This window comes from Fukomys damarensis, unplaced genomic scaffold (genome assembly GCF_012274545.1).
Source record: "Fukomys damarensis isolate Sample0158 unplaced genomic scaffold, DMR_v1.0_HiC HiC_scaffold_21, whole genome shotgun sequence".
NCBI classification, from domain to species: domain Eukaryota; kingdom Metazoa; phylum Chordata; class Mammalia; order Rodentia; family Bathyergidae; genus Fukomys; species Fukomys damarensis.
In genome coordinates this window covers 29,364,824-29,388,034 of record NW_022900933.1, presented here as the reverse complement: position 1 = coordinate 29,388,034, position 23,211 = coordinate 29,364,824, and the positions used below count along the sequence as shown (strand labels likewise).

The 23,211-nt window shown below is 43.3% G+C and overlaps 1 protein-coding gene across 10 annotated transcripts in view; it reads left to right on the top strand.

The window, feature by feature from the left end:
* Positions 1–23,211, top strand: part of Foxn3 (forkhead box N3) — a 377,946-nt gene that overhangs the window by 255,044 nt on the left and 99,691 nt on the right. For all 10 annotated transcript variants that reach the window (XM_033766752.1, XM_033766751.1, XM_033766750.1 and 7 more), the window contains one exon: positions 17,314–17,378. In XM_033766752.1, the coding sequence (XP_033622643.1) occupies positions 17,314–17,378 (65 nt within the window). The remainder of the gene's footprint in view (positions 1–17,313; positions 17,379–23,211) is intronic.

Sequence of the window (23,211 nt, the reverse complement as noted above, 5' to 3'; positions counted from 1 at the left end):
TAAGCAAATACCAGATGAATCATCCTTTGCACACATAGATTTCGAAGCAGAAACACCATTTACTTGGGTGGCACATTTGTGTTTTATTTAAAGTATCTTCATTGTGTCCCAGACTTGTCCCCATTGTGGTCAGCTTGTGCTCTCCCGGTTACCTGTTTCTAAAGGACACTGTCTATTGAAGGCCATGTACAAAGGCAGGAACATGGTGTATGTATTCTCACATGCCCTCCAACCCTATGCAGGAGGTCAGGAAACCCTGATGTTCAGACTGCATCTTACAGGAGGTCAGAAGGGAAGAGCTGGAGTGAAAAATGTGTTTTGCTCTGAATTCCAAGCCCCTGCTTTCTGTTTTGCCCTCGATTTGGGACCAGTTTTCAGAAGACATTGAGAATGGTCCAGTTGTCCATGGAGCCATTATAATGCCTCAAAAGTATAGCCAGGTTGTTGGATATATTTTATTCTTTGTTTCTTTGATTTCTAAGAACAGTTCTTAGAAATTTTCAGCAGTATTTTTTTAAAGGTACTTCACATTTACTTATATTTATATTTTCTGCATATAATTTTCTTTGGCATCTCCTCTGCCCTGCCTCAAGCATAGATGGATGTCTCAAGTCCTCAGGTAGCATTTCTCTTGAATCTTTACTGCAGCTGTCATTATAATCAGTTCCCCCTTAAAGCTGGGCATTTTGCATTGTCTCTGCTCCTCTGAGGGCTCCAGCTCAGCAGATAGACCTATTGGCAGCAGTGACTGCAATCCCAGCTCTGTCCTTTTCAGGGGCATTTTTTGCTGCAAGCCACCGTGGAACTACTTCAGCATCATGTAAACATGCCAGAGTATGTTAACAGCTGCCGCTCTTTTAAAATTGAACCAGCTCAGAACTAAAAGGGGATCTGCTTTCAGGTTCTGCTCAAGTTTGCATGTGACAGCATCAAAGCTATTTTTAGTGGAGTGATCACCGGCAAGAAGCTGAAAACGGCTGCATTCAACTATAAACAGTGGAAAGAAAGGATCATTTATGCACTGCTGCAGCTCTTGAGTCCATTTATATGGGAGACAAAGGGGTCTGTAAATCTGTTCTTCAGAGTTACATAGGCATCATGTCCCCTGTTCAGAGCCCTAGCACCTTTTCAGAGACAGTAGTTAATTTAGTGCTTGGCTGCCCAAGCTCTGAGTTAAAGTAGATGCATCAATATGAGTGAATTTTTCTACTTCTAAGTGTCCATTCTGAAAGCAGGGCAGTGTATAGACGTGCAAAATATCTACCAAACGTTTAAAGTATTTATATCATTTCCTTAATTTTCTGTAAATGACAAAAGTCAGGAAATGGGAGCTGGGCTAATAAGCATACTAGCCACATGACCTTCTAAGGCACCTAACTTTTCTAGGTGTACTTAGCTGCAGAATGAGGACAGGGGTACCAGCTTTATATACTTCACAGAGCTTGCTTGTAAAACAATCAGGAGATATTTGTTGAACACCTTCTCTGTACCAGCCACTGAGAATTTTAATAGGGCAGTCATTCTCCGAATGTGCATGTAGATTCATAAGTAAATAATGCCATGTGGTACATGTATAGACAGGATATGCTCTGGGCATGGAGTGGGGAAGACAATAGGCTTTTCAGAATGCCTAGGGGTTTGCAAAGAGGGCAGGGAAGCAAGGGGATTTCTTTCTTTTTTTTTTTTTTTTTGTGGGTACCGGGGATTGAACTCTGGTACTTGTGCTTGCAAGGCAGGCCACTGAACTGCTGAGCTAAATCCCCAGCCCAACAAGGGGAAATTCTAAGCAAGGACAACTGAGTGGACAAAGACAAAGGTAAGAGGCATTCTGGTGTCTCCAGGGACTACAAACAAGCAGGTTGGTATTGTTAAAACAAAAAACCTAAACCAAAACAAAAAATAAGACAAAGCATGACAGAAGATGAAACTAGAGCACTTGGTGTAGTGGTTTGGAATTCAAGAACTTGGTAGCAATATAGGCCACAGGAAGCCAGGAATGCTTTTCAGCATTCAATTGATGGAATTACACAAAAATTAAAGTGAACCCTTACTCAAAAAAGTCTATGTATGTGCCTATATGAAGTGGTAGCAGTTTAAAGCAGGTAAAAGTTTCCCTGAACATAAAGTTTTTTCTCTGGAAAAGTTGACTAAGACATTGTGTCAGTCCGTGTTTACTAGAGAAACAGATACAATACAAGATATACAGATATCTAAGAATTTATAGATTGGCCTACAGTGGCCACTCACAAAGTCAAGTATAGAAGAGAGTGCAAAAGGTTCATTTGCACACTGGGTATCTGAAGAATCTAGTTGTAGGCCTGGAGCTCTGTGGAGTGGACACACTGCAAGCCCATATCAGGAGGCCGAAGGGTCTATGCTGGGAGGCTAAAGAGTCTGCATCAAAAGCGAGGAGATGATGCCCAAGGTGAAAGTGAAGACTAGAGCTCCAAGGAAATCAGAAACATCCCTTCCTTTTTCATTTTCCTTTTATACCCCTTTGGTGATAATCTTGCCTCAGTGGGTCTTCCACACCCAGAACTACGCTGAACCATTTTAGTTGGGCATTCATTATTCACTCAAGTTGACACAATCAACATCACAGACAACAATCCTGAAGCAGGTGATACTGTTCTTTTGAATGTTGCATTTGAAGAGGGCAGAGGTAGGCAGAGAAGGGCTACTGCAGATACAAAGTAGTACACTGTGGATACCTTTTTAGAGCTGATTTGGTGCTGGGCTCTGCAAGTCGGTTTGGAGGATGAGCTATCAGGCCAGGGAGCACTGATGGAGGCTGGTGTGAACCCTGGGAGTGAAGTGCATCCTGGTGTGTGGTCAGTTAACACCAAAGGTTTGAAGAAGCTAAGGTTTCCTGAATATGTTGAAAGCTTCAATTATGTGGTCCTTCTTATATGCCATAGGAATTCAAAGCAGGGAACAGGGTGCAGCTGGAAAGGAGAAATAGCTTCTAATGTTCTGTAGCATGATAGAGTAACTATGACTGACAATTGTATATTTCAAAGAAGCCAGTAGGGAGGATTTTGAATGTTTCTGTTACAAAGAAGTGATAACTATGTGAGGTTATGGATATACTAATTATTCTAATATAATTATTACACATTGTATATTAAACATCACACTGTACCATAATTATTATATATCAATTTAAAAGGAAAAAAAAAGCAAAAGAAACAAACAGCAACAAACCCATACACAACTATATTTACTGATATACCCAGAAAGAAATGTGAAAAGTCAGCATATCCTAATACATCTTGTAAAGCTCTATCCATACCTCCAACTCCCATATCTATATAAACGTGGCCAAAAGTAACATTACTTTTCTAAAACTAACTTCTCTTTGGATTTAATACCATCATGGAAGTTTAGCAGCATTATTTGCTTCATTTTACCTTATATGAGGAACGATGTTCCCGCAGGCCTTGCAGAAGAATTTAATGGGGTTAGTCACCAGGTACACAAGAGTCAACAGATTGCTTCAGCTGTAGCCCCCACAATGCTGGAGGAGGACGAAGGCACTGGGCTTCCCAACCATTTTAGTGCTTCTCTGCTCTCAGTCTGTAATTCATGAGGTGGGACTTCGAGAGGAGACACGGGGATGTTGGAGAAAGGAGAGAGTCATAGGCAAGTGATCTGGGGTGCCAGATCACCCCAGAGAGAGAAAGGAGAGTGAGTCATTCGGCTCAGTTAGAAGTATCCAGACAAAGACATATTTAGGGTGCTGATGCCAGTCACAGTTGTTACCTCAGCAGACAGAAAGATTACTTTTTGGAAATTTAAAATTCTTTTTTCTGCTTTTGAAATAAGAGATTAGGGTTGGGGCAAAACCTGTCCAAGAAGTGGACATAACAGAACACGGGATCCAAGATCACTGTAATTCCTGAGCACTGTGAAGAACCCATCCGAATAGTGCTGGTTTGAATTCTTCATTTACACATGGTCCAAAACCAAGTGAGTTGAGTCTTCCTTGAGAAAGCTTAGATCTGGCACCAGGCCAAGTGAGTTTCTGATAGGACAAATGTCCTAAGTGCCTTTTCTGTGTGAAAAAGAGGACAGTCTAGGAATTCCACATAGAAAAGACCCCTTTCCCTTGTCCTAGCCCACTCTCAGCAGCATGTACTGTACTTGTTTTCTACCTTCAATAAGGTAGTGCACTCCCACTACCTTCTCTGTTTATCTTGTCCAGTTCTTTGATTATGACACCAAGAACCTGGAAAAAATTTCGCTGGGACCCATCATTTCAGTAACATTTTGAAGCCAACCATAAACCATGGGGAAAAATAATGTTTTATAAAAAATTAAACTTTTGCCTGGTTCCTACAGCTTCAGGTTTGGGTGCCTAGACTGAGTTTTCTGGACAGAGCATTTAGATAGAGATCTTTTATCTATATCAGGAGCTTTCCAAAATCAGCATTTTGTCTTTCATCTTTGTGGTGGGGCATAGGATGGGACGGGCTTTCAAAGGGAGAAATGAAAAATTAAAATAAATTGCAATTTTCCAAAAAATAGGCTATTTTCTTGTCTGTGGTTTTCAGCACCATAGGAAATAATAGGATTCAAACTGTCAAAAACATGGATTAAATATTTATAGCTCTTGATCTCAAAAAGCCTGAAAACTGAGTAGGTAGTAGTGATTTTGTCGCTATTATTAAAATACTTTCGGGCTGGGGATTTAGCTCAGTGATGCTGCTGCCTGACTCGCAAGTGCAAGGACCTGAGTTCATTCCCTGGTATTAAAAAAAAAAAAAAAAAAGATACTTTCTCTGCAAGTTTTATCAGTTCAGGGGCATAACGAGAGGGTGACATTATTAGCATTATCTGTATTGGGCAATGTGTCACTGCCTCTAACCAACACTGTCATCATGGGATAGAAGATACAACTGAGGCCAGCCCTTCTTTATTCTTAGTAACAGAGAGATGGTCCAAGAATTTATAGAACCTGCCATTGAATTTGAGGTAAAATGGTCTTTTTACTCAATATATGCTCGTTTTGTTGTTGTTGTTGTTTTGTTTGTTTTCTCATCTTCTTTTTAAAATTGTACTAGAGATTGAACACCAGCCTTCTTGTTGAGCTATGCCCCCAGCCCTTTTTGGTAATTTTTATTTTGAGGCAGTATCTTGCTATCCTGCCGGGGCTGGGCTTAAACTTGTGATCCTCCTGTTACAGAGTTGTGGGGTATGGAGTCTCTTTCTGGAGGTGGTCTCTAGGTTCTTTCTGTCCTGACCAAAGAATTGTTCAACGAGACAAGCACAAACCGTAGCAAAGTACAGGTAGGAAAAGAAACAGGCTCTGCAGAGAACACTTGAGATAAAAAAAGGTAGTAAAACAAGTACACCCTACAGTGTGAGGGTGGGCTACCATGCAAGAGAGAATATAGTGGCAAAAACTCATTCTGGACCATCATTTTTGTGTCATCCACTCCTCAAGCTGACTTCAGGTCTAGGTCTTCCTAAGGAAAACCTGCTGGAGTTCTTGGGAGAAGTCCACACTCTGGCCTCTGGATACCGTCCTGTATGTGTGTCCTGGGATTTCCTAATTAACAGGTCACACCTACTTCCCAGCCAGTTTTGCCTTGTCCTGCTAATCTCCTGTCTTACTCCTGTCTTACTCCTGCCTCTGCCTCTCACAGTGCTGGGATTACAGGCCTGTGCCACTATGCCCAGTCAAAATTATTCCTTTTTCCCTCTCCTGCCTCCCCCTCCCCCTCCACAGTACTGTGATTACAGGTGTGCACCACCACACCTGGCAAAGTTTCCTCTTAAAGGAGTGGAGTTTAGATCAAGGCTTCACTACCACTGCCACTTTGTGCCACTCCAGCCTCACAGACATTATCTGAAGTCCCCCTGTAGGCTCCACCTATTGAATTAGAGCCTTTTGCACCGTTGTCAAGACTGCCACCGAACTGTTGCCCAGAGAAAGAGGGGCTCTGCCTCCACCCCCAGAATTTTTTCAACCTACGCAACTGAAATTCTGTACCCCATTAAACCACCATGTTCCACTCCCCTCTCCACCCAGCTTGGAGCAATCACCATTTGGCTTTCTGTCTCTGTGAATTTAACAACTCTAGGCTTGTCAGATCAGTGAGAGGATAGTCTGTGTCTTTTCGTGACTGGCGTGTTGCACTTAGGATAATGACCTCTGGGGCCATCCGTGCTATAGGAAGTGTCAGGATCTCCTTTTTAAGGCTGAAGAATACTCCCTTATTTGCATATGCTACATTTTGTGTATCTGCTGACCCACGAGTGAGCACTTGGTTTCCTTCCACCTCTTGGCTCTCGTGAACATGGCATGCAGAGTTTTCTTTGAGTCCTTGCTTTTATTCCTTTTGAGTATATATCCGAAAGTGGAACTACTGAATCGCGGGGTATTGCTGTTTAACTTTTTGAGGAACTGCCGTACTGTCTTCCATCCTGGCTGCACCATTTTAAGGAGAAGTCTCTAGAGCTGTCTGGTGGCATTAGTCATGCTGTTGTCTTAAGCCTTACTTAACCTTTCATTTGTTGCCCTCACCTATCATGCCGTACTCCTCCCCGCTGGATGACATGACAGGTAGTCAGTCTCCTTAGTACTTACACTTTTGGTTCTCACAGAGCCCTTTCTTCTCTCCTCTGGCCGCTTTGGGAAAGTTGTGTCTGTCCCCTGGGCAGATGTCCTTAGGGGAAATCCCAGGCTCCTCCAGAGATTAAGCTAGAACCGAACTGGCCCTAGACTTGGAGCTGTAGGAACAGCTGCTCAGCTTTCCTCCACTCTGCCATTTTAATTGTGATTAGTAGGTTCATTTGCATCTAAAAGGAGTAGTTTTCTTATCAGCACCATTGAGTTGGGAACCAGTGTACTCCATTTATATAGAGTGGCCCATTTAAAGGGGGCCCATTAAGCAGTAAAAGTAAATGTGGGTGTTTTACAAATGCAAATACATCATGCAAATAATGTACTTTATGCTGAATGATGCCTTGGTTTTCATATGTAAAATTAGAAACTGTGTAGCACAAAGATAATGATAAACACCTTTGCATCTGTTCATAAGATGTATCCTTAGCTGTACGCATCTAAAATTGTGGCCATATTTTTAAGCAGAATTTCATCAGTATACTCTGATACATTCTATATTATCAAAAATATACATGTGTTTATCTAGTTATTTATATTTTCCTAAGTAATCAAGAAATCACAGAAAAGAGTAGTTCAAATTACCAAACCTATTGCTTATCATCGATGATGACATTTATAATTTTGTTTCCATTTTTAAAGATTTTTGAGTTTTTATTGGGCGAGACGATAGTGGAGGAAGATAATGTTACCACATAGGCTTGTTCCTTTGTGAGAGATTTCTTTGTGACTTGGAGTTGTTTGTTTGTTTAACATCCTTAGTGTTTGTAGTAATTTTGTTCAGGAGATGCAGGTAGAGTTCCTGCTGTCTTTCAAAATCCCTTACTGGAACCATGACAGCCATCCTCTGTGAGGTGAACTTGACCTCGTGATCGTTTAGGAAGAGCATCACCCAGTGAGTCAGGGATAGGGATCAAGGCAAGCAAACACCTCCAAGTGTGATCAATTTCAAAGGGAACTGTATTGGTGGTGATTGCCAGAAAAAGTCAAAGGAGAGAAAGAGGTGGTAAGGAGGGAGCATCTAGAAAACCTTTCCCTGGGATCTGGAATTTGAGTTTTGCTTGAAAGATAGGCAGAATGTAAGCATGGAGAACACAAGACAGGGGCGGTTTAGATAGAAAGACAGTGGGCTCAGATGGGCCCTAGGTGTTGGGGACTTCTAGAGATTCTTTCTAGATTTGTCCTGCACAAAGTATTGGCCAAAAAAAGCGCAAAAAAAAAAAATGATTAAAGATAGGAAAAGAACATGCTCTGAAGAGTGAGTGTGGGCCACTTAAGTTCCCAAAGAGGTACACTTTGCAGTGTGAGAGCCAGCACCTGAAAGAGAGGGCACAGTGACCAAGAGCTTAATGGTGCCCACCTTTTTGTCTTGCTCTCTCCTCGGGCTGCCCTTGGGTCTAGGCCATCCTATCAAAAACCTGTCTGAGTTGTCCAGAGAAGAATCGAAGATAACACTTTCTGATTGGTGCCAGGGGCAAGGCTTGGCTGCACATATCCTGGATCTCTGTGATACCCACTTGCCCAGCTAGTTTGCCTGCCCTAATCTCCTGCCTCTTGGTGGTAGAGGGAGGAGATTATCCTGGAAGGCTGTGCTGGGGGCATTCCAGGACCAGGAGAGATGTAAGGGAAAGAATAACAGGGTGTTGGAGGGACACCGCTGATTATATCTGACCTTTCATACAGTTTTCACTCTTTTGTACACACCAAACTCTTCAAGTGAAAAGTTACTTGGAAACTCAATGTATAGGACTCGTGAAAAATGAAGTGCTTTGTTGACCTTGAGGCAGGAGCTCTGCTGAAATTAGCCCTACCTTTGGCCCTATGTCTGGCTCCACCTCCTAGAGAACAATTCTGACACCAAGGGGGGCCCCTTTGAGCATGCTTGGCTTTTCAGAGGCTGCTGAGGTGTTAGGCAGATTGGATTGCCATGAGGGAAGGAAAGGAATTGGGATATTGATGGGAACATTGCATACAATTTGACCTAGGTCCTGGCAGTAGGAATGCAGATAGAGGGAAAGTACAGGAGACTTCAGAGAAAAAGGATTGTGAAAACGAATGACAGAAGACTCAGTGGATGAGGACAGTGTTAGAGACCTCAGCATTTTGATGTGAGCATGTTAGAAGCGATCACCAAAGGCAAAGTCAGTTTTTTCTTCCCTTTTATTTTTTGAGGAGTGCTAAGTTCAAGTGTAAATGTTTATTCTCTCAAACATTTCATAGATGCCAGCCAGGTTCCAAGCTCTGCAATAGGTGCCAGGGATACAAGAGAAGACGGGCGTGTTGGTGTTTCGAGGAGCAAATGTCCGTGTGGAAGGGAGGCACTGAAAGATACTGTTTTCGGTTGAATCGTGCCACCACCACTCCACCCAAATTCATATGTCAATTTCCTAACCCTAGAACCTCAGAATATGACCTTATTTGGAAATAAAGTCCTTGCAGATATCATTAATTAGAATGAGGTCATCCTGGAGACGGGCAGACCCCTAATTCAATGTGACTGGTATCCTTCCAACTATAATAAATGGTTTTGTGAACATGAAGGCAGAGATCAGGGTGATGCTTCTACAAGCCAAGGAGCACCAAAGGTTGCCAGCAAAGCCACAGAAGTAGAGGAGAGAAGAAACAGGTTCTTCCTCAGAGCCCCAGAAGGAACTTGCCCTGTGGACACCTTGATCTTGGACTTTTCACCTCTAGAACTGTGAGACAAAGAGGTTATGCTGCTTATGCCAAGCAGTCTCTGGTACTTTCTTATGGCAACTGTAGGAAACAAATATAAACCATAACAACAACTCCGGGGCTGTGTGGAAAGTGCCAGTGAGGCTGATGTGGAGGAAGAAGTGGGAAGTTGCTCCCTGGTTTGAGCAGGGATAGGGGTACCTGAATGCTGTGGGAAGATCCAGCTGGAGGAATATTCCAGAGCCTGGAGACGTGATGGACAAGAGGAGGAGAATTAGAAAAAATCTAGATTTGCCAGGAGTCTATAAAGCTACCTAGGAAGAGACTGAGTAGAAGAGAGGAAAGGGACAAAATGAAGAATGTCCATCATAAAGGGGCCCACACTGAGCAGAAAGGTAGCAGAATGTCAAGATTGAAGACTGGAAAAGGGAGACCAGGCAAGAAGGGTGTTTTGGGCTAAAAGTGGAAAAAAATTTAGAGACAATGTCAAAAGTAATGGAGGGTTTATGTATCAGGCAGAAAAGGCTCCTTTGTGAGAGTAGACAGGAAGGCAAGGAGCAGGGACGGGGGAGAGACTGGAATTCTGTCTAGGGCGGATCCATCTGTGTTGCTGTAGCAGACTATCCTCAGCTGGGTAATTTATAAACAGTAGAAATTTATTTCTTGTAGTCTTGGAGGCCGAGAATTTCAAGATCAAAGCACTGCTGGCGGGTTGGTTGTCTGGTGAGTGTCTGTCCTCTGCTTCCAAGATGGCTGTGTCTCTGGAGAGGAGGAACACTGCGTTTCCACATGGCAGAAGGACGAAGGGGGCAAGCTCCCTTCTCCAGCTCTGATTCGTGAGGGAGGACGTCTCATGGGCTGATCACCTCTTTGTAGTGCCCCATCCTTTATACTGCAACCCTGAATGTGGAGGGGACATATTACAACAGCTGACTGGCTGGGTGGTTGGGAGGCCTTGGTGACACCAGTGACAGCCATTCCAGGAGCACAGGCCAGGCTCTCAGACCTCGGCTCCAGCTCTTGGGCTTTCTTGATGCAGTGCAGAATTACAGGATCCAAAAGGAAGATGTGGACACCCACCTGTTGATGTTGGGTAATGATTAAAATAAGATCTAAGTCCTGGGAAAGGGGAGATAAGTGGAGGCAAGTGGTAATGAGGCAAGAAATTTCCCACAGAGAAGGTCAACAGAGATGGTACTTTGGCCAGGGAGAAGGTACAGATGTGACAGGCACCGCAGTTGGAGAACTTGAGTGGAGTGCGGTGTCTTTGGTTTACAAACTAGGTAATGTTGGCTGCTGGAGAGGGAGGTGCCAGGGGCACTCACTTTGTGAGTGGAGAGAAGGTTGGGACCAGTTTCCTTGGATTCTTGTTTAGAGACAGTTTTATCCCCCAGTGGACACATGGTGATACCGGAGGTACTTTTGGCTGTTATAACCATGAGTGGGTGCTCCTGGCTTATAGTGGGTAGAGACCAGGAAGGCCACTGAACATTCTACCGTGCATAGCGTAGTGTCCCATGCCAGCATTATCCAGCCCAAAATGTCAATAATGCAGAGTTAAGAAACTGTGCTGTAAGGTCGATAACAATACTCAGAAAGCCCAACTTTATAACCTGCTTGGTGGAACATTATGAAATGATACATATATATTATATATATATTATATATATATATATATAATATATATGTAAAACACAGTAGATCTTTGTTCCTATTGAGTTTATTGGTACATTTTAGGTATACAGTATAGTTACATTCATCATTGGGATCTTGTACCTTTACATGACAGGTCTTGGTTCTCATTTTTTCGCCGTAGCCCTGCCCTCCCTTCTCCCCCTCCTCCCTTCCCTATTTATAAAAACTTTTTTTTCCCATTTTTTCATTTTCTCAGATTTTCTTCTTTTCCTTTATTTCCTTTTCGCTACCCTTCCCACTTCCCCTACACCTTTAGCGCTTTTCTTCCTATTTCACATTGTCAATAATATCTTTTGGATCTTATTTGCACTTTCAGTTTTTTACACCAGAGAAACTATTCGGTATTTATATATGTGTAACTTAATTTCACTTAAGAGTATGACCGCAATATGCATCCATTTTCCTATGAATGACTCTTAATTTCTCATTCTTTATGGCTGAATAGTATTCCATTTTGTAGAAAAACCACATCTTCTTTATCCAGTCTCCAAGGGATGGGCAATTGGGCTGTTTCCAAGTTTTAGCTATTACAATCAACACAGTAGATCTTACAAGAGAGCAGCTGGCACCGCTGGCTGATCTTGTGGAAATCAGGACAGGCCTCTACTTTCACAATTGGCTTTGGTCACAGAGAGATTCTGTTAGCTACCATGACTGGTATTTTACCCCCAAATAGTCTTGCCTCTCCTTCAGTTACAGTTTCCGTAGTCCCAGATGGTGGATGCCTGATTGCTTCGCGAATGCCCTCCTAGTAACTGTCAGCCTCTGAACACAGGCCAGTCCTGGTAGGTCTCCACCTGGTCTCTTCTGCCTCTCAGTAGTTTGCCAGTTCAGATCTACACAGGTTCTACATGCATTTGTCTTTTTTTAGCCATCCTTAGAGTAGGTAGCATCTGTGAAGCCATTACTTCCAGCCCATTGGTTTTTAGAAACTGTTGTGTCTTTGGACTGAGTAACATTTGCATTTAGAAGATCTCAAAACATCCTTAAAGAGGAAGATGAGATGTGTGGCTACTTCATCGGCTCAAGGAATGGAGAAGAGAGTCTGGTCAGGAGAGCCGAGGGTGTGCGTGAGGGGGTCCCAGGGGTGGCGCCCACTGCAGTGGCAAACTGCATCAGTGTCGCCCCGCGGCCACCAACATGTCACTTAACTTCTCAGAACTGCCGTTTGCTTGTAATCAAGGTGACCCACAGGGATTTTTTACAGTTTACAGAACTGGCTTTTTTTTTCTTAAACACTCATCATCTTGTTTCACCCTCACACACTAAAGACTGTCAGTTGTCAGTGTGTGGACAAGGAACTGAGACTTTCACAGGTTGAGAGACTTCCGCTGCATTTTGTGTAGCCAGATTCCCTAATCCAGACCCTGCATTCTCAGTAGCACGCCCATGATTGGACCAGTTGGTTGCTGCAACACTGTTCCATGTCCAGATGCTTGTTTTTTCTCATTTGGGGGGTTATAAAAGTGCTGAGAATGTCCTGAGAACTCCAGGGTTTCCTCTGAGCTCCCAGTGATGCTTGTCAAATGGTGCGGGACATTTTGTAATTCCCGAGACCTCCCCACGCATGTTTCTATCCTGGCTACGCCGGTGCTGAATTCCAGACTTCAACAACTGGCACCCTTTACCCAAGGTGTGGTGTGGGTCCTTTGTTTTTCTGTTATTTCCTCATGATTAATTCACAGAGTTAAAACAGTAGAATTCTCTTCTCACAGCTGCTTTGACTCTTGGATTCCTGGGAAACCAGTCTGAGGGGAGAAGCTGCACACCCAATGGGATTGGTCACCTCCATGCTCGGTTTCCAGTGCTGGGCTTGTGACCGGAATCGGTGCTCAGTTGCCTAGAGAGTAGTGGGCAGGCACAGCGCCCCCGTGAGGACTAAATGAGGGGACATTACTCTCCCTGCATCTGTGTTCTTTCCCCGGGCGTGGAGATTTCTGCCCATTAGTTTGCCCACCAGCCATTTTTTCTCCTTCTCCACCCCTCCTATTTATGCATTAAAGTTTTAAAATTCCAAAATACAGATACCATTTACCATGGTAACCATTTTTAAGCCCTCCATTTGGTAGTGTCGAGTGTATTCGCATGGCTTTGCAGCCCATCTCTAGAACTCTTCATCTGGTAAAACTGAAACTGCAGCCATTAAAGAACCACTTCCCAGTCCCCTCTGCCCCTGCCCCTTCTGTCTCTATGACTCTGACCACTCCAGGGACCTCATAGGAATGGAACAGATAGTGTTTGTCTCTTTGCTTTTCTTTCCTTTCAGAATGTGCCTTTAAGGTTCATCCGTGCTGAGCCCCCCAGTTCTTTTCAGGTGTATCATTTCATGCTTGGCAGCTGGGTTTTTTCTCCCAAAAAAGCACTTTCTCAGTTTGCTTCCTGTTAGGCCCACAGAAAGTCCACACTGCTGAATGCAAGTGTGGATCTTACTAGAACTTCCCAGGGTCTGAGTTTACGAATCCAGCTGCTCTCACAGTGATTAGAGCTCATGGGTGTGAGCAGACACGTGACGGATCATATCATGACGCCGAGAGCCACCTCAGAGCTGTGTGTCTGCCGGCCTGCGGTGTCCTCTTGGGAGCTGGAAATAATGCCGGTGAGACTGCGAGGCCGGAGGGTGGTTGAGGGCTGCGAGTGTCTGGCGGACGCTGGGTGTGCTGTTCAGCAATATCGCTGCTCATCTCTCGGGATTGACTGGTTCAGCGCGGAACTCAGCGATCAGTTGGCTGGGTGTTCTCAGATGCCTGCTCAGAGACCGCCTTTCTGAAAGACGAGGCCCTCTTAACCTGTTGGTGGTGCCAGCGTTGCATTGTTTCCACCAATAGGAACTCACACGGCCTTCACATATGGTTAGGCTGATTGTTTTTTCTATCCTGGGCCTTTGGTGTGGAGAGATTCCTAACAAAATACCATCCACAGCCTTCTTCCAGGGGGAAGGACGGCTCCGAGTTTTAGCGCTGGGGGACCAGAAGAAGCAAGCTGGAAGATGAGAAATGCTATCAGCGCTGTTGCTGTGTGTCTCTGAGGTACCTTGGGCCGGCTCCAGAGCCTGGTTTGGTCACGGACTAAGCGGCCATGTGATCACCTTAAGTCCCCTCATCCCTAGAATTGGAAGGTGATTTCTGCCCTTTCCACCCCATGGAGTCCAAGGATCTCTTTTGGAAACATGTCAGTTACTGTGCCAGGAAGGCAGGAAGTAATCTGAGGACCGTTGTACGGTGATTAAAACCCACTCAGTTAAGGTGAAGGGGACCTTAGTGACTATTCCCAAGGCACTGCATCTGTGTAACTGGGTCTGAGGACCACCCCATTTTCCCTGTGCACCCCACTCCCACCCTCCTTCCTCTGGACTTGCCACTTGCAGAGGTGGTTTGCAGCCTCACCTACAAACACTTTGACCACTCATTGCTTCTCTGAAATAACTGTAGTTAATATACATTTTAAAGTAATTTCACATGTGTGTATTTTTAAGTAACTTTAAGCCGAGAAGCCCATCAGCCAGGGATGTCTGCAGCTGGTGTGGGGTGGGGATCCAGTTTGCTGCCTTCTCAGCCCCAGCCACTAGAGCCATTGGCGTTTCTAGTCTCTTCAGTTAGAATCAGAGGAGGCAGGAGCTAGAGAAGTACACCGGTTCCATCTTGGAGGTCATATAAGATGGGATTTAAATGTTTTTTCTCCTCTGAGTCTTTTGTATGGTTCTCAGTAGAGGCTTTCTAAATCTTGAAATCTTCAACACTTAGACAGTATTTATTGAGGGACCATCCAAAAGAAGTGTATAGAACTTGGGGTAGAGGACCTCAAAAACTTTGCAGTTAACATAGGAGGAACTGGCTTCCTCTGAGCTGGGCAGAGACCCCTCGTGAGTTCATTAGTGATGACGGGGTGGGGGGCAGAGAAGGCAGCGTACCAGTCAAATCTCTCTCCACCCCAGAGTCCAGATTAGAGGAAGAGCAGAGGAATGGCGATGGAATAGTGATCCGTGACTTAAGTATGTTAAAAGGATATTGCGGAAATCTGTCCATAGATTTCTATCTTAGAGAATTTTCCTTATCTAAACCACTGGATTTATCTGACCTCAGTTCCCCGCATTTGCTCCATCCCCTGGCGTCTGCTTGGTTTTCAGCCAAATCAAGGTCAGGATAAAGAGGAGATTTGGAGGGCAGTAAGCTGGATATTCAGGCTCCTGCAGTAATACTCAATTATTGAATTCGGTAGAAGCACCAACTCCTTTATAATGAACTCCTCAGTTTTTGAATATCTATATGAATCAGGTGATTCAACATTGGCAACAGCCAGCCTGCTGTTTCCTGCTTTGTTATAAAACATAAGATGGTAAAACCCTGGGAGCTTTCTGGGCTTGTTAAAAGCTCATAGTAAGCATTTTAATGCACATTATTCTTCATGCAACTTGGAGCCTTAAAGACCTTCAAATGGAAGCAGATGAAGGGAAGTCAGCTGGCTGCCCTTGTCCCGCAGCCCTGGGCCACTGGCCAGATCTGTTGTCCTGTCCAACTGCTGGTCACTGAGAAGCCACACCTGTCAGCGCTGAAAATTGGGGCAGCGCGGAAAAACCATGACTGAGAGGCACTGTTCTCATTAACTTTGAATGTAGTGGACCCAAAACAAAATAAAAAGGTTTACTACCATTTAGGTTCATAATATAGGCAGAGATAGGGCTGGGGATTTAGCTCAGCAGTTCGGTGGCCTGCCTTGCAAGCGCAAGGACCCAAGTTCAATCCCCGGTACAAAAAAAAAAAGCATAAAATAGGCAGAGAAATATCGCAGGTTCAGATCCCTGACCGCGGCAGTAAAGCAAATATTGCACTAATGTAAATCACACAAATTTTTTGGCTTCCCAGTGTGTATACAGGTTACACTCAGACCATAAAAGCACAGTAGCATTATGTGTTAGAAAACAATGTACAGTCTTCATTTTAAAATAATATATTGCTAAAAAATGTTAAGGATCACCTGGGCTGTTGGGAAAAATGGTGCTGTTACACGTGCTCGATCCAGGGTTGCCAAAACCTTTCATTTGCTTAAAACAAACAAACAAACAAACACCACACCACCCCTTGCAGTGTCTGAAGCACAGTCAGATGAAATACAACTGTATGTTTTTACCCCCTAGCACATTGGACACTTTTTCTTAACATTTAATAGTATTTTTATTCTATAACTCCTTTATTCTTCCTTCCTTACTTCTCCTTACTCATGCACTGTCTGTATCCTTGTGATACTGTTTGTACCTCTGGTAATATTTTGGCAGACAGCCTGTTACCTGCATTTTCCTTCCTTGTTAATAACACAGCTGTCCTACATAACCAGAGATCTTCGTTAACTAGTGGAGCTTTCAATGCGTCGGGTGTGTGTGTGCGCACGCGCGTGTGTGTGCATGGGTGTGCCAGACTTACACATGTATTCCTCAGACCAAATTTTTATTTTTTAAATGTCATTTGCCATGTATTGTTTTGGTGGAAATAATTTATACTGCCTCTTGGGCTGGATGTTGTAACATTTTGAGCTAATGTGTTATAGCATCTAAAACAAATCCTTGATTTAGAATAACCCACTTTCTACCGTAAAGCCATTTTACTAAGACTGGTTTGGTTATAAAGTTTTCCACTGGATGCCTCAAAATGGTGAAAGTGCTCTTCTATACATGCTGCACGTGTCTTTGTGATAAATTGATTTTTCTTATTTTCTTGCCTCTCCTATTACCAGGCTGTGGGTGGTAACCTCTCTCTCTGCAAAGTGTTTTATGGGGTACGGAGTGCAACATTTTAAGCCAAGAAATTGAAAATAGGATGCAAACAACAGCCTTCGGAGTGGGAGGAGTCGATCAAGGTCATATCTGTATAGAAAGAATTTGATGGTAGAGATGCCAAGAAAGGCAAGTTCGCAATTGTAACAGGCATGTGGTACTGGGAAATACAAGAGAACCCACTTGATCTGAGAAGACCTGGCTACATATATTAATGAAATTGTGAACAGCTTAGCAAAAATTCTGAGAGTTCCCAGCTATGCCATTGAACCATGTGATTTTGCCATTTGTTTACCTGCAGGGAATGTAGTGCCTAGATCTGGCCAGGGCCAAGATGCTGACCAGAACATTCACCTGGATAGTTCTGCGTGAAATTGGAAGCCTGTGTATAATAGATAAATGCCATGGTTTATAAAGTTAACATTTTCAGATGGTGTCAATAATGCGTAACTGGGAAAATGTTTTCAGGCCATTTTGAGAGATGTTTGGAGAAGGAATGCAGCTGAGTCAGTGTCTTGCAAGTCTTATGAGTGTCTCTCTCCTCTTTCAGCACATCAGGTCCACCCATCTGGCCGGGCAGTACCTTCTTCAAGAGAAATGGAGCCCTTCTGCAAGGTAGGTGTCTAGGAGCACCTCCTCCTCTCCCTCCACTCCCTTCCCCACACTTGTTCTTGGTGCCAAGCAGAGAATAACTGCTCTCTGGAGAAGTGTGACTGTTGTGGGTTGGTCTGGATGGCTACTTCTTTTTATTTCTTCCTACTTGGTTGCTGTGAACTGTTGGGTCTAAACCAGATCTCCAAGGATTGCTTCTTTGGCCCAGTGTCAGTGGTCACGTTCCAAAAGTGTTTGGGTTGCTTTGGTGGAATTGGAATTATGTGACAGTAGTGTACAATGGGCTGATAAAAGCAAACCCTTTTACATATTTTCAGTGCTTGGGCTGACCAGAAATGGTTCTATACTGGCTTCGGATATCCATGTGTTCTTGGAAGGTTGCTCTGGTATAGTGTGCTAGAGAAATTCAAACTGGCTTTAATCTCTGCTTTTGCACTTAGCTTTTTTGTGTGTGTATGAGTTGGGGTTTTGCTGTGTCGCCCAGGCTGACCTTGAATTCCTGTGCTCAAATAGGCATTGTGGCTCAGCCTTCAAAGTAGCTGGGATTATAGGCACGTGCCACCCATGCCCCACCGCTACAACTTTGAAATGGACATGGTTAAGGAGGAATAAAAGCTTAAAGATAGAACAAAGATGCATTCTAAAAACTTTCACAAATTACTTTTTGGTGATGGCTGTTTAAGATATGCACTCTGTGGATAAGCTGGCCTACAGGGTTGTCCAATTTTCTGTCCCCCTTTGCTTCTGTTGATTGGCCAGGAGTCAAGGTAGCACAGCTGCCAAAAGCAGATGGATTTGTTTGTACCAAGCACTTTCCAACTGCACTGGCTTATGATGAGGGACTTTGGTGCCTTTTCATTGGTGTACAGCTGTTTAGCCTCTGACTTTTAAAAAGTACACGCTGAGGCCAGTTATGTGTGCAAAGAAGTGGAATACTACAGTGGCTAAGAAAAGAGATATTTATCTTCAGGTTTCTGGAGTACCTCAGTCAATTATGAGAGTTGTTTTTCTTGTTGTTTTACAGTGCATGCAGTTGCATATTGTCTTTTTAATAATCCATGAAATCAGGAACTAAAGAATTTGGTTGCATTTAGGTGATATGTAGGCAGGCAAATTTGGTTAGTCCTCATTGTACTAGCCATCATAGATATCCTAAATTTCTAATAAAAGGAATTCCCTCCACTCTCAAAAATTAATACATAATTTTAAAATATCTATTCTGCTCTCCAGATTGTGTAAGTGGAAACCAATTATGATTATCCCTTGAATTTTTCTGAAGTGAATTTCAAAGTTATTTGCAACTTCGTTTTTCCTCTAACTATAGCAGTGATACAAATACCATTAATATTTGGATTATTTTGTGTAAAGGGATTTTATTTTCTTAGAGCTTTTCCTTATAGAATTTTTATTCATTTGGCTCTACACTGGGTAAAATCTGCTCAATGCATATTAGTTTTTTTTGTTTCTGGAGTATAAAAACATAAGAGAAACATTGCTAAAGTTTCTGAAGTTGAGTGATTGTAGGCTGAGATTGTATGCAATTGTTGTAGACTTTTTTTCCTCTTACTGATTTAAAATTTTCTCAATCTCCTTATTCAGTGAGAATTAAACTAGTACACATTTCAGATGCTCATTGGATTTATGTCCATTTAAGTACAGTATTGTTTTTGGTACATTTGAGGATCAAAATCTTGGTGAGAGTTTGAGAATATGATTAAAATGTTTAATCATTTTACTGGATCTGTCTAGAGTTCTTCAGACACTTTCATTATGGTAAGACTTTTCAAACTGTGTGTCTTCCTAATTAGTATTGTTGTGCTTCTTTGGTGGTTGCTACTGGGACATCCAGAAGTTGTCAATTCCCCTGAGCAAAAGTTGTGCAAATAAAGATGTCGGTGTACAAAGGGTACTGTCCTATCACACCAGTAGGTGGTTTAGATTATAATCAAATAGAAGGACATATACTTGCCGTACGCTCATTTTTCTCCTCTATACTAAATATCCTTTTATTTTTTGTCCCTCCAGCAAGTAGGAGGAATTTGTTTTAGATAATCAGACCCCATTTGTTAAAGGCATACAGTCAGAAAGATTGAGGTTGAGGCCTAGATAGGACTGGAGTGCCAGAGAAAGAGTCTACTGTGTGCAATTGCCCCAGGGCCCCGAGAGCATAAATATGTGGGCTAGAAAGATAGGCAGATGCGCCATGTTGTACAGAAGAAAGAGCCTTGTTTTTGTCAGGATGGTGGGGGAAGGGGGGCTGTTACTTCTTGGGGAATTGACACTTGAACCAGGCCTTGGAAAACAGATGTGCGTGTCTGGGGTGGGGGAAATGACATCACAGCACAGTGATGGGGACCCAGTGGTGGATGTGTGGAATGTGTGCCCCACGTTATGCTTCAGAACACTGTGCGTGCTCCTTGACTTAGGATGCAGCTACATCCTGATAAACCCATTACAAACTATGTAAAATATCACAGTCTGAAAGTGTGTTTAACATACCTGACCTGCTGTACATGTATCTTAGCAACGCAGCACACTGTAGTGTTGAGGGTTTCCCCTTGTGATCCTGTGGCCAAGTGGGAGCTGTGGCTTTACAGGAGGACTGTACCTCCCATCACTAGTCTAGGAAAAGATCAAAAGTTGAAGGACAGTTTGTTCAGAACACGTAGGACTTTTGTACCATTATCAAGTTGAAAAATTATAAGTCAGGCACTACCTGTAATGTGATATCCTAGGGCAATGGTGGTGAACCTATGGCACACGTGCCGCAGCGGTGCTGTGTGGTGCTGTTTGTATCATTGAAACTTCTAAAAGGTTCGCCATCTCTGCCCTAGGGAGAAATAGTGGAAGTGAAAACCTGAAATGACGTTGAAACTAAAATGACAATACAACGGAAAACCACTTTATGTGGTCTAATAGTTGTTTGGTGTGTAAAGCATTGAGTAGAAACATACAACATTTATTTTTTTTTCCCAGTGCAAAACCAATTGTAAGAATTAACTGGAAGTACTTGAGTTCCTCCTTGGATGTCAAGTGTGGTGTCTGTATTTTGGTTCAGAATCAGAGGCCAGAGAGGCAGTGGAATCACCTCTCAGTTTTGAGGATAATGGGGTAAGATTTGGTTTGGATTACAGCAGGCAGGGGTACTTAACATAATTGGTCATTTCATCAATTCATAGTATTTATTTTAAATGCCATTTAGGCTGCACGAGACAATTTTAGTATTCTAGCAGTTTCAGCAGCACTGAGAGCACTTCAGTTCTTATACAATAGAAACCAAGCCAAGCCTCGAGAGGGGACAAGCCTATTGTTTAAGGGAGGGTGGGGGCAGGTCCAAACAGAAATGTGGCTTATTCAGAGCCTTGCAGGAATGGCCAGCTGACAGATGTCCCCGGTGATCTCTTCTTTATGCATCTGTCTGTCTCTGTGTTGGAAATACTTTAAAAAAATTTTTTTATTAGTTTAATAATGTCTCTTTTTAATGAAAAGAGTAGTTTTTTCCATCTTCCCTTTTTTTTAAACTCCCTATCCTTTCCCCCCACGTTCTGCTCACTTTAGCAGAGTTAAAATTATGGTTCTTTATTTAAACATCACCTCCACATGGCATTCTTTTAATGAACCTATCAGTTGTAATTAAAAATATTCCTCACCTCTGATCTGGTCTCTCTTCTGGTCCCTGATGGTTTCATTCCAGAATGACTGTGGCATCTCTGTTCTTATCAGCTTGAGGCTGGTTACTAAGAGTGACTAAGCTGCTGCTGTTCTTATCTGCCACTTCTCCAAGAACTTCCAGACCCTATAAGATTTGGAGATCCCCAGAGTTTTCTTCTGGGGGTGGGGGATCAAACTTGGGACCTTGTGCTTGGGAGGCAGGCAGCAGAACCACTGAGTTAAATCCCTGGTCCTCTCCCCAGAGTTCTGTTGAGAGAGAAGTTACTACTGCCTTTGTAATTGTACCCCAGCTGACCATTTGGGCTCACTTTGGTCTACTCTTTCTGTGAGTGTGCATTCTCTGGGCCCACTCACAACATGCCACCAGCAAACACTTCTTTCTTCTACACCTGTGTGCATCAGAGATGGCTAGGATGGAGGTCCCTGGCCCAGGGCCTGTCATCTCAAACGCTTAGCCCATTCTGTGGACAGACCAGAGGTCCCAGCCATTCTTGTGAGCCTTCTCTAAGAAACCAGCTGCTATCAGCAGTGATGAGAATATTGGTTTTACAAACCAATCACTAACTGAACGCACCACCTCCCATCTGCTCTTGCCTCCACTTTCCTTTTCTCCATCATTCTAGTGTAGGGCTGTAGTTATTATCAAATCTGTTTCCCTCAGATATAGTAGTAGAATTAAAATAAACTCTATCACATGCATAACAGATTTTTATTTCCATTCAGCGCTGACAACCCACCAGATAAGCTAATGAAATGGAAAGAATTCCTTAAAGGCATGTTCAGTGCACAGGGTGGGATTTTGCTGCCACAAGCCCAGAAGCAGGGGGAAAGGAGACCAGCTCTATTCCTGTCAGCTGCATGTTGTGGCTACATGTGTGCAAATGCACATGCCTCTGGTAAAATGTGCATGCAGCCAGCTGTGTTATTAATGACTTGCTTTGGGGAATCCCATTTTCCCCCATATTCTATGTTGACTTCTTATGTGGACTTTCCTGGTAGTAATGTCGTGTGGTACTTTCCAAACCTCTTTGTACTCTCCACGACCTTCAGCTGCTTCCATGACTCTGCTGTACTGTGTATTGTTACTATTATTCACGTTGGTTGTATTTCATTCCCTGAAAGATTCAAGAGCAAGTACTCAGTGTATCAGAAACAAGTTGTAGCGGAAAGAACATTGGATTGTGAGTCAGAGGCACCTGGGTGCCAGTTCCAGCCCTGCCACTTAGTAAGTAAACTTGGTAATCTTGGATGAGCCACATGGCTTATCCCTGTGGCTTCATTAAAAATAGGTTAAAATAGATTTTGAGGCATAATGCTACCACATGTGGGGGACAAACAATGTGAAACCATAGCAGCCTCTCCGCAGGGATAACAACACTGTGTCCCGAAGTTCGTGTGAAGATTCAGTGAATTCATTTTAGTAAACCCTTCAGAACAGTTCACAATAAACACCCAGTTAAGGTTCACTACTGTAATGTTCTGAGTCTTAGAAAAAGAGGGCTAAAACTCTCTGAATGGGTTCCCTTGTGCTCTGCCTTGCCCTCTGTCTTCTGTCTATTTATAGGAGCAGTTCTCAGAAGGGGTGAAGAGCTAGGCATGCCCGGTTAGATCTCACACAAATCTGAAGGTCAGTTTGTTCATATCTTTATCTCAGACTTCTCATACATTGGACTGCTTCCTTAAGAAGTCATTTGACTCATAAATAAAGCTGAGCTCCTTGCTCTACAAGTGTGTACATTCAGCATGTACTCAGATAGCCATGGAAAGGACACAGGACTTGGTGCCACACTACCCAGGCTTGGCACCTGCTTCTTGACCGTGGCTGAAGTTATAACTGATTGTAAATTGAGGCTACAGGATATGTTTCCCAGAATCTTTGTGGAGAGTAAAGGTGAACCACTTAGTCCTGGTAAGTATATTCAAGGTGAAAAGTTTTAAAACTCTTCAAAGGTGCATTTTCACAAACCTCTCTCTTTTGCATGATTCCCTGCTCAGCGTTTCTTGTTCACTACAAGCAGCACGTGTCACTACTGGATTCCTATGTCTGGCCAAAACCTCTGCTCTAAAGTCCAGGACACACACTGCTTCTCTCTGGAGAGGATCCTGAATCTCGGGTTTTGTTCTGTCTGACTCTCTCCAGCTCTTCTCTTCCCAATTTGTCTGG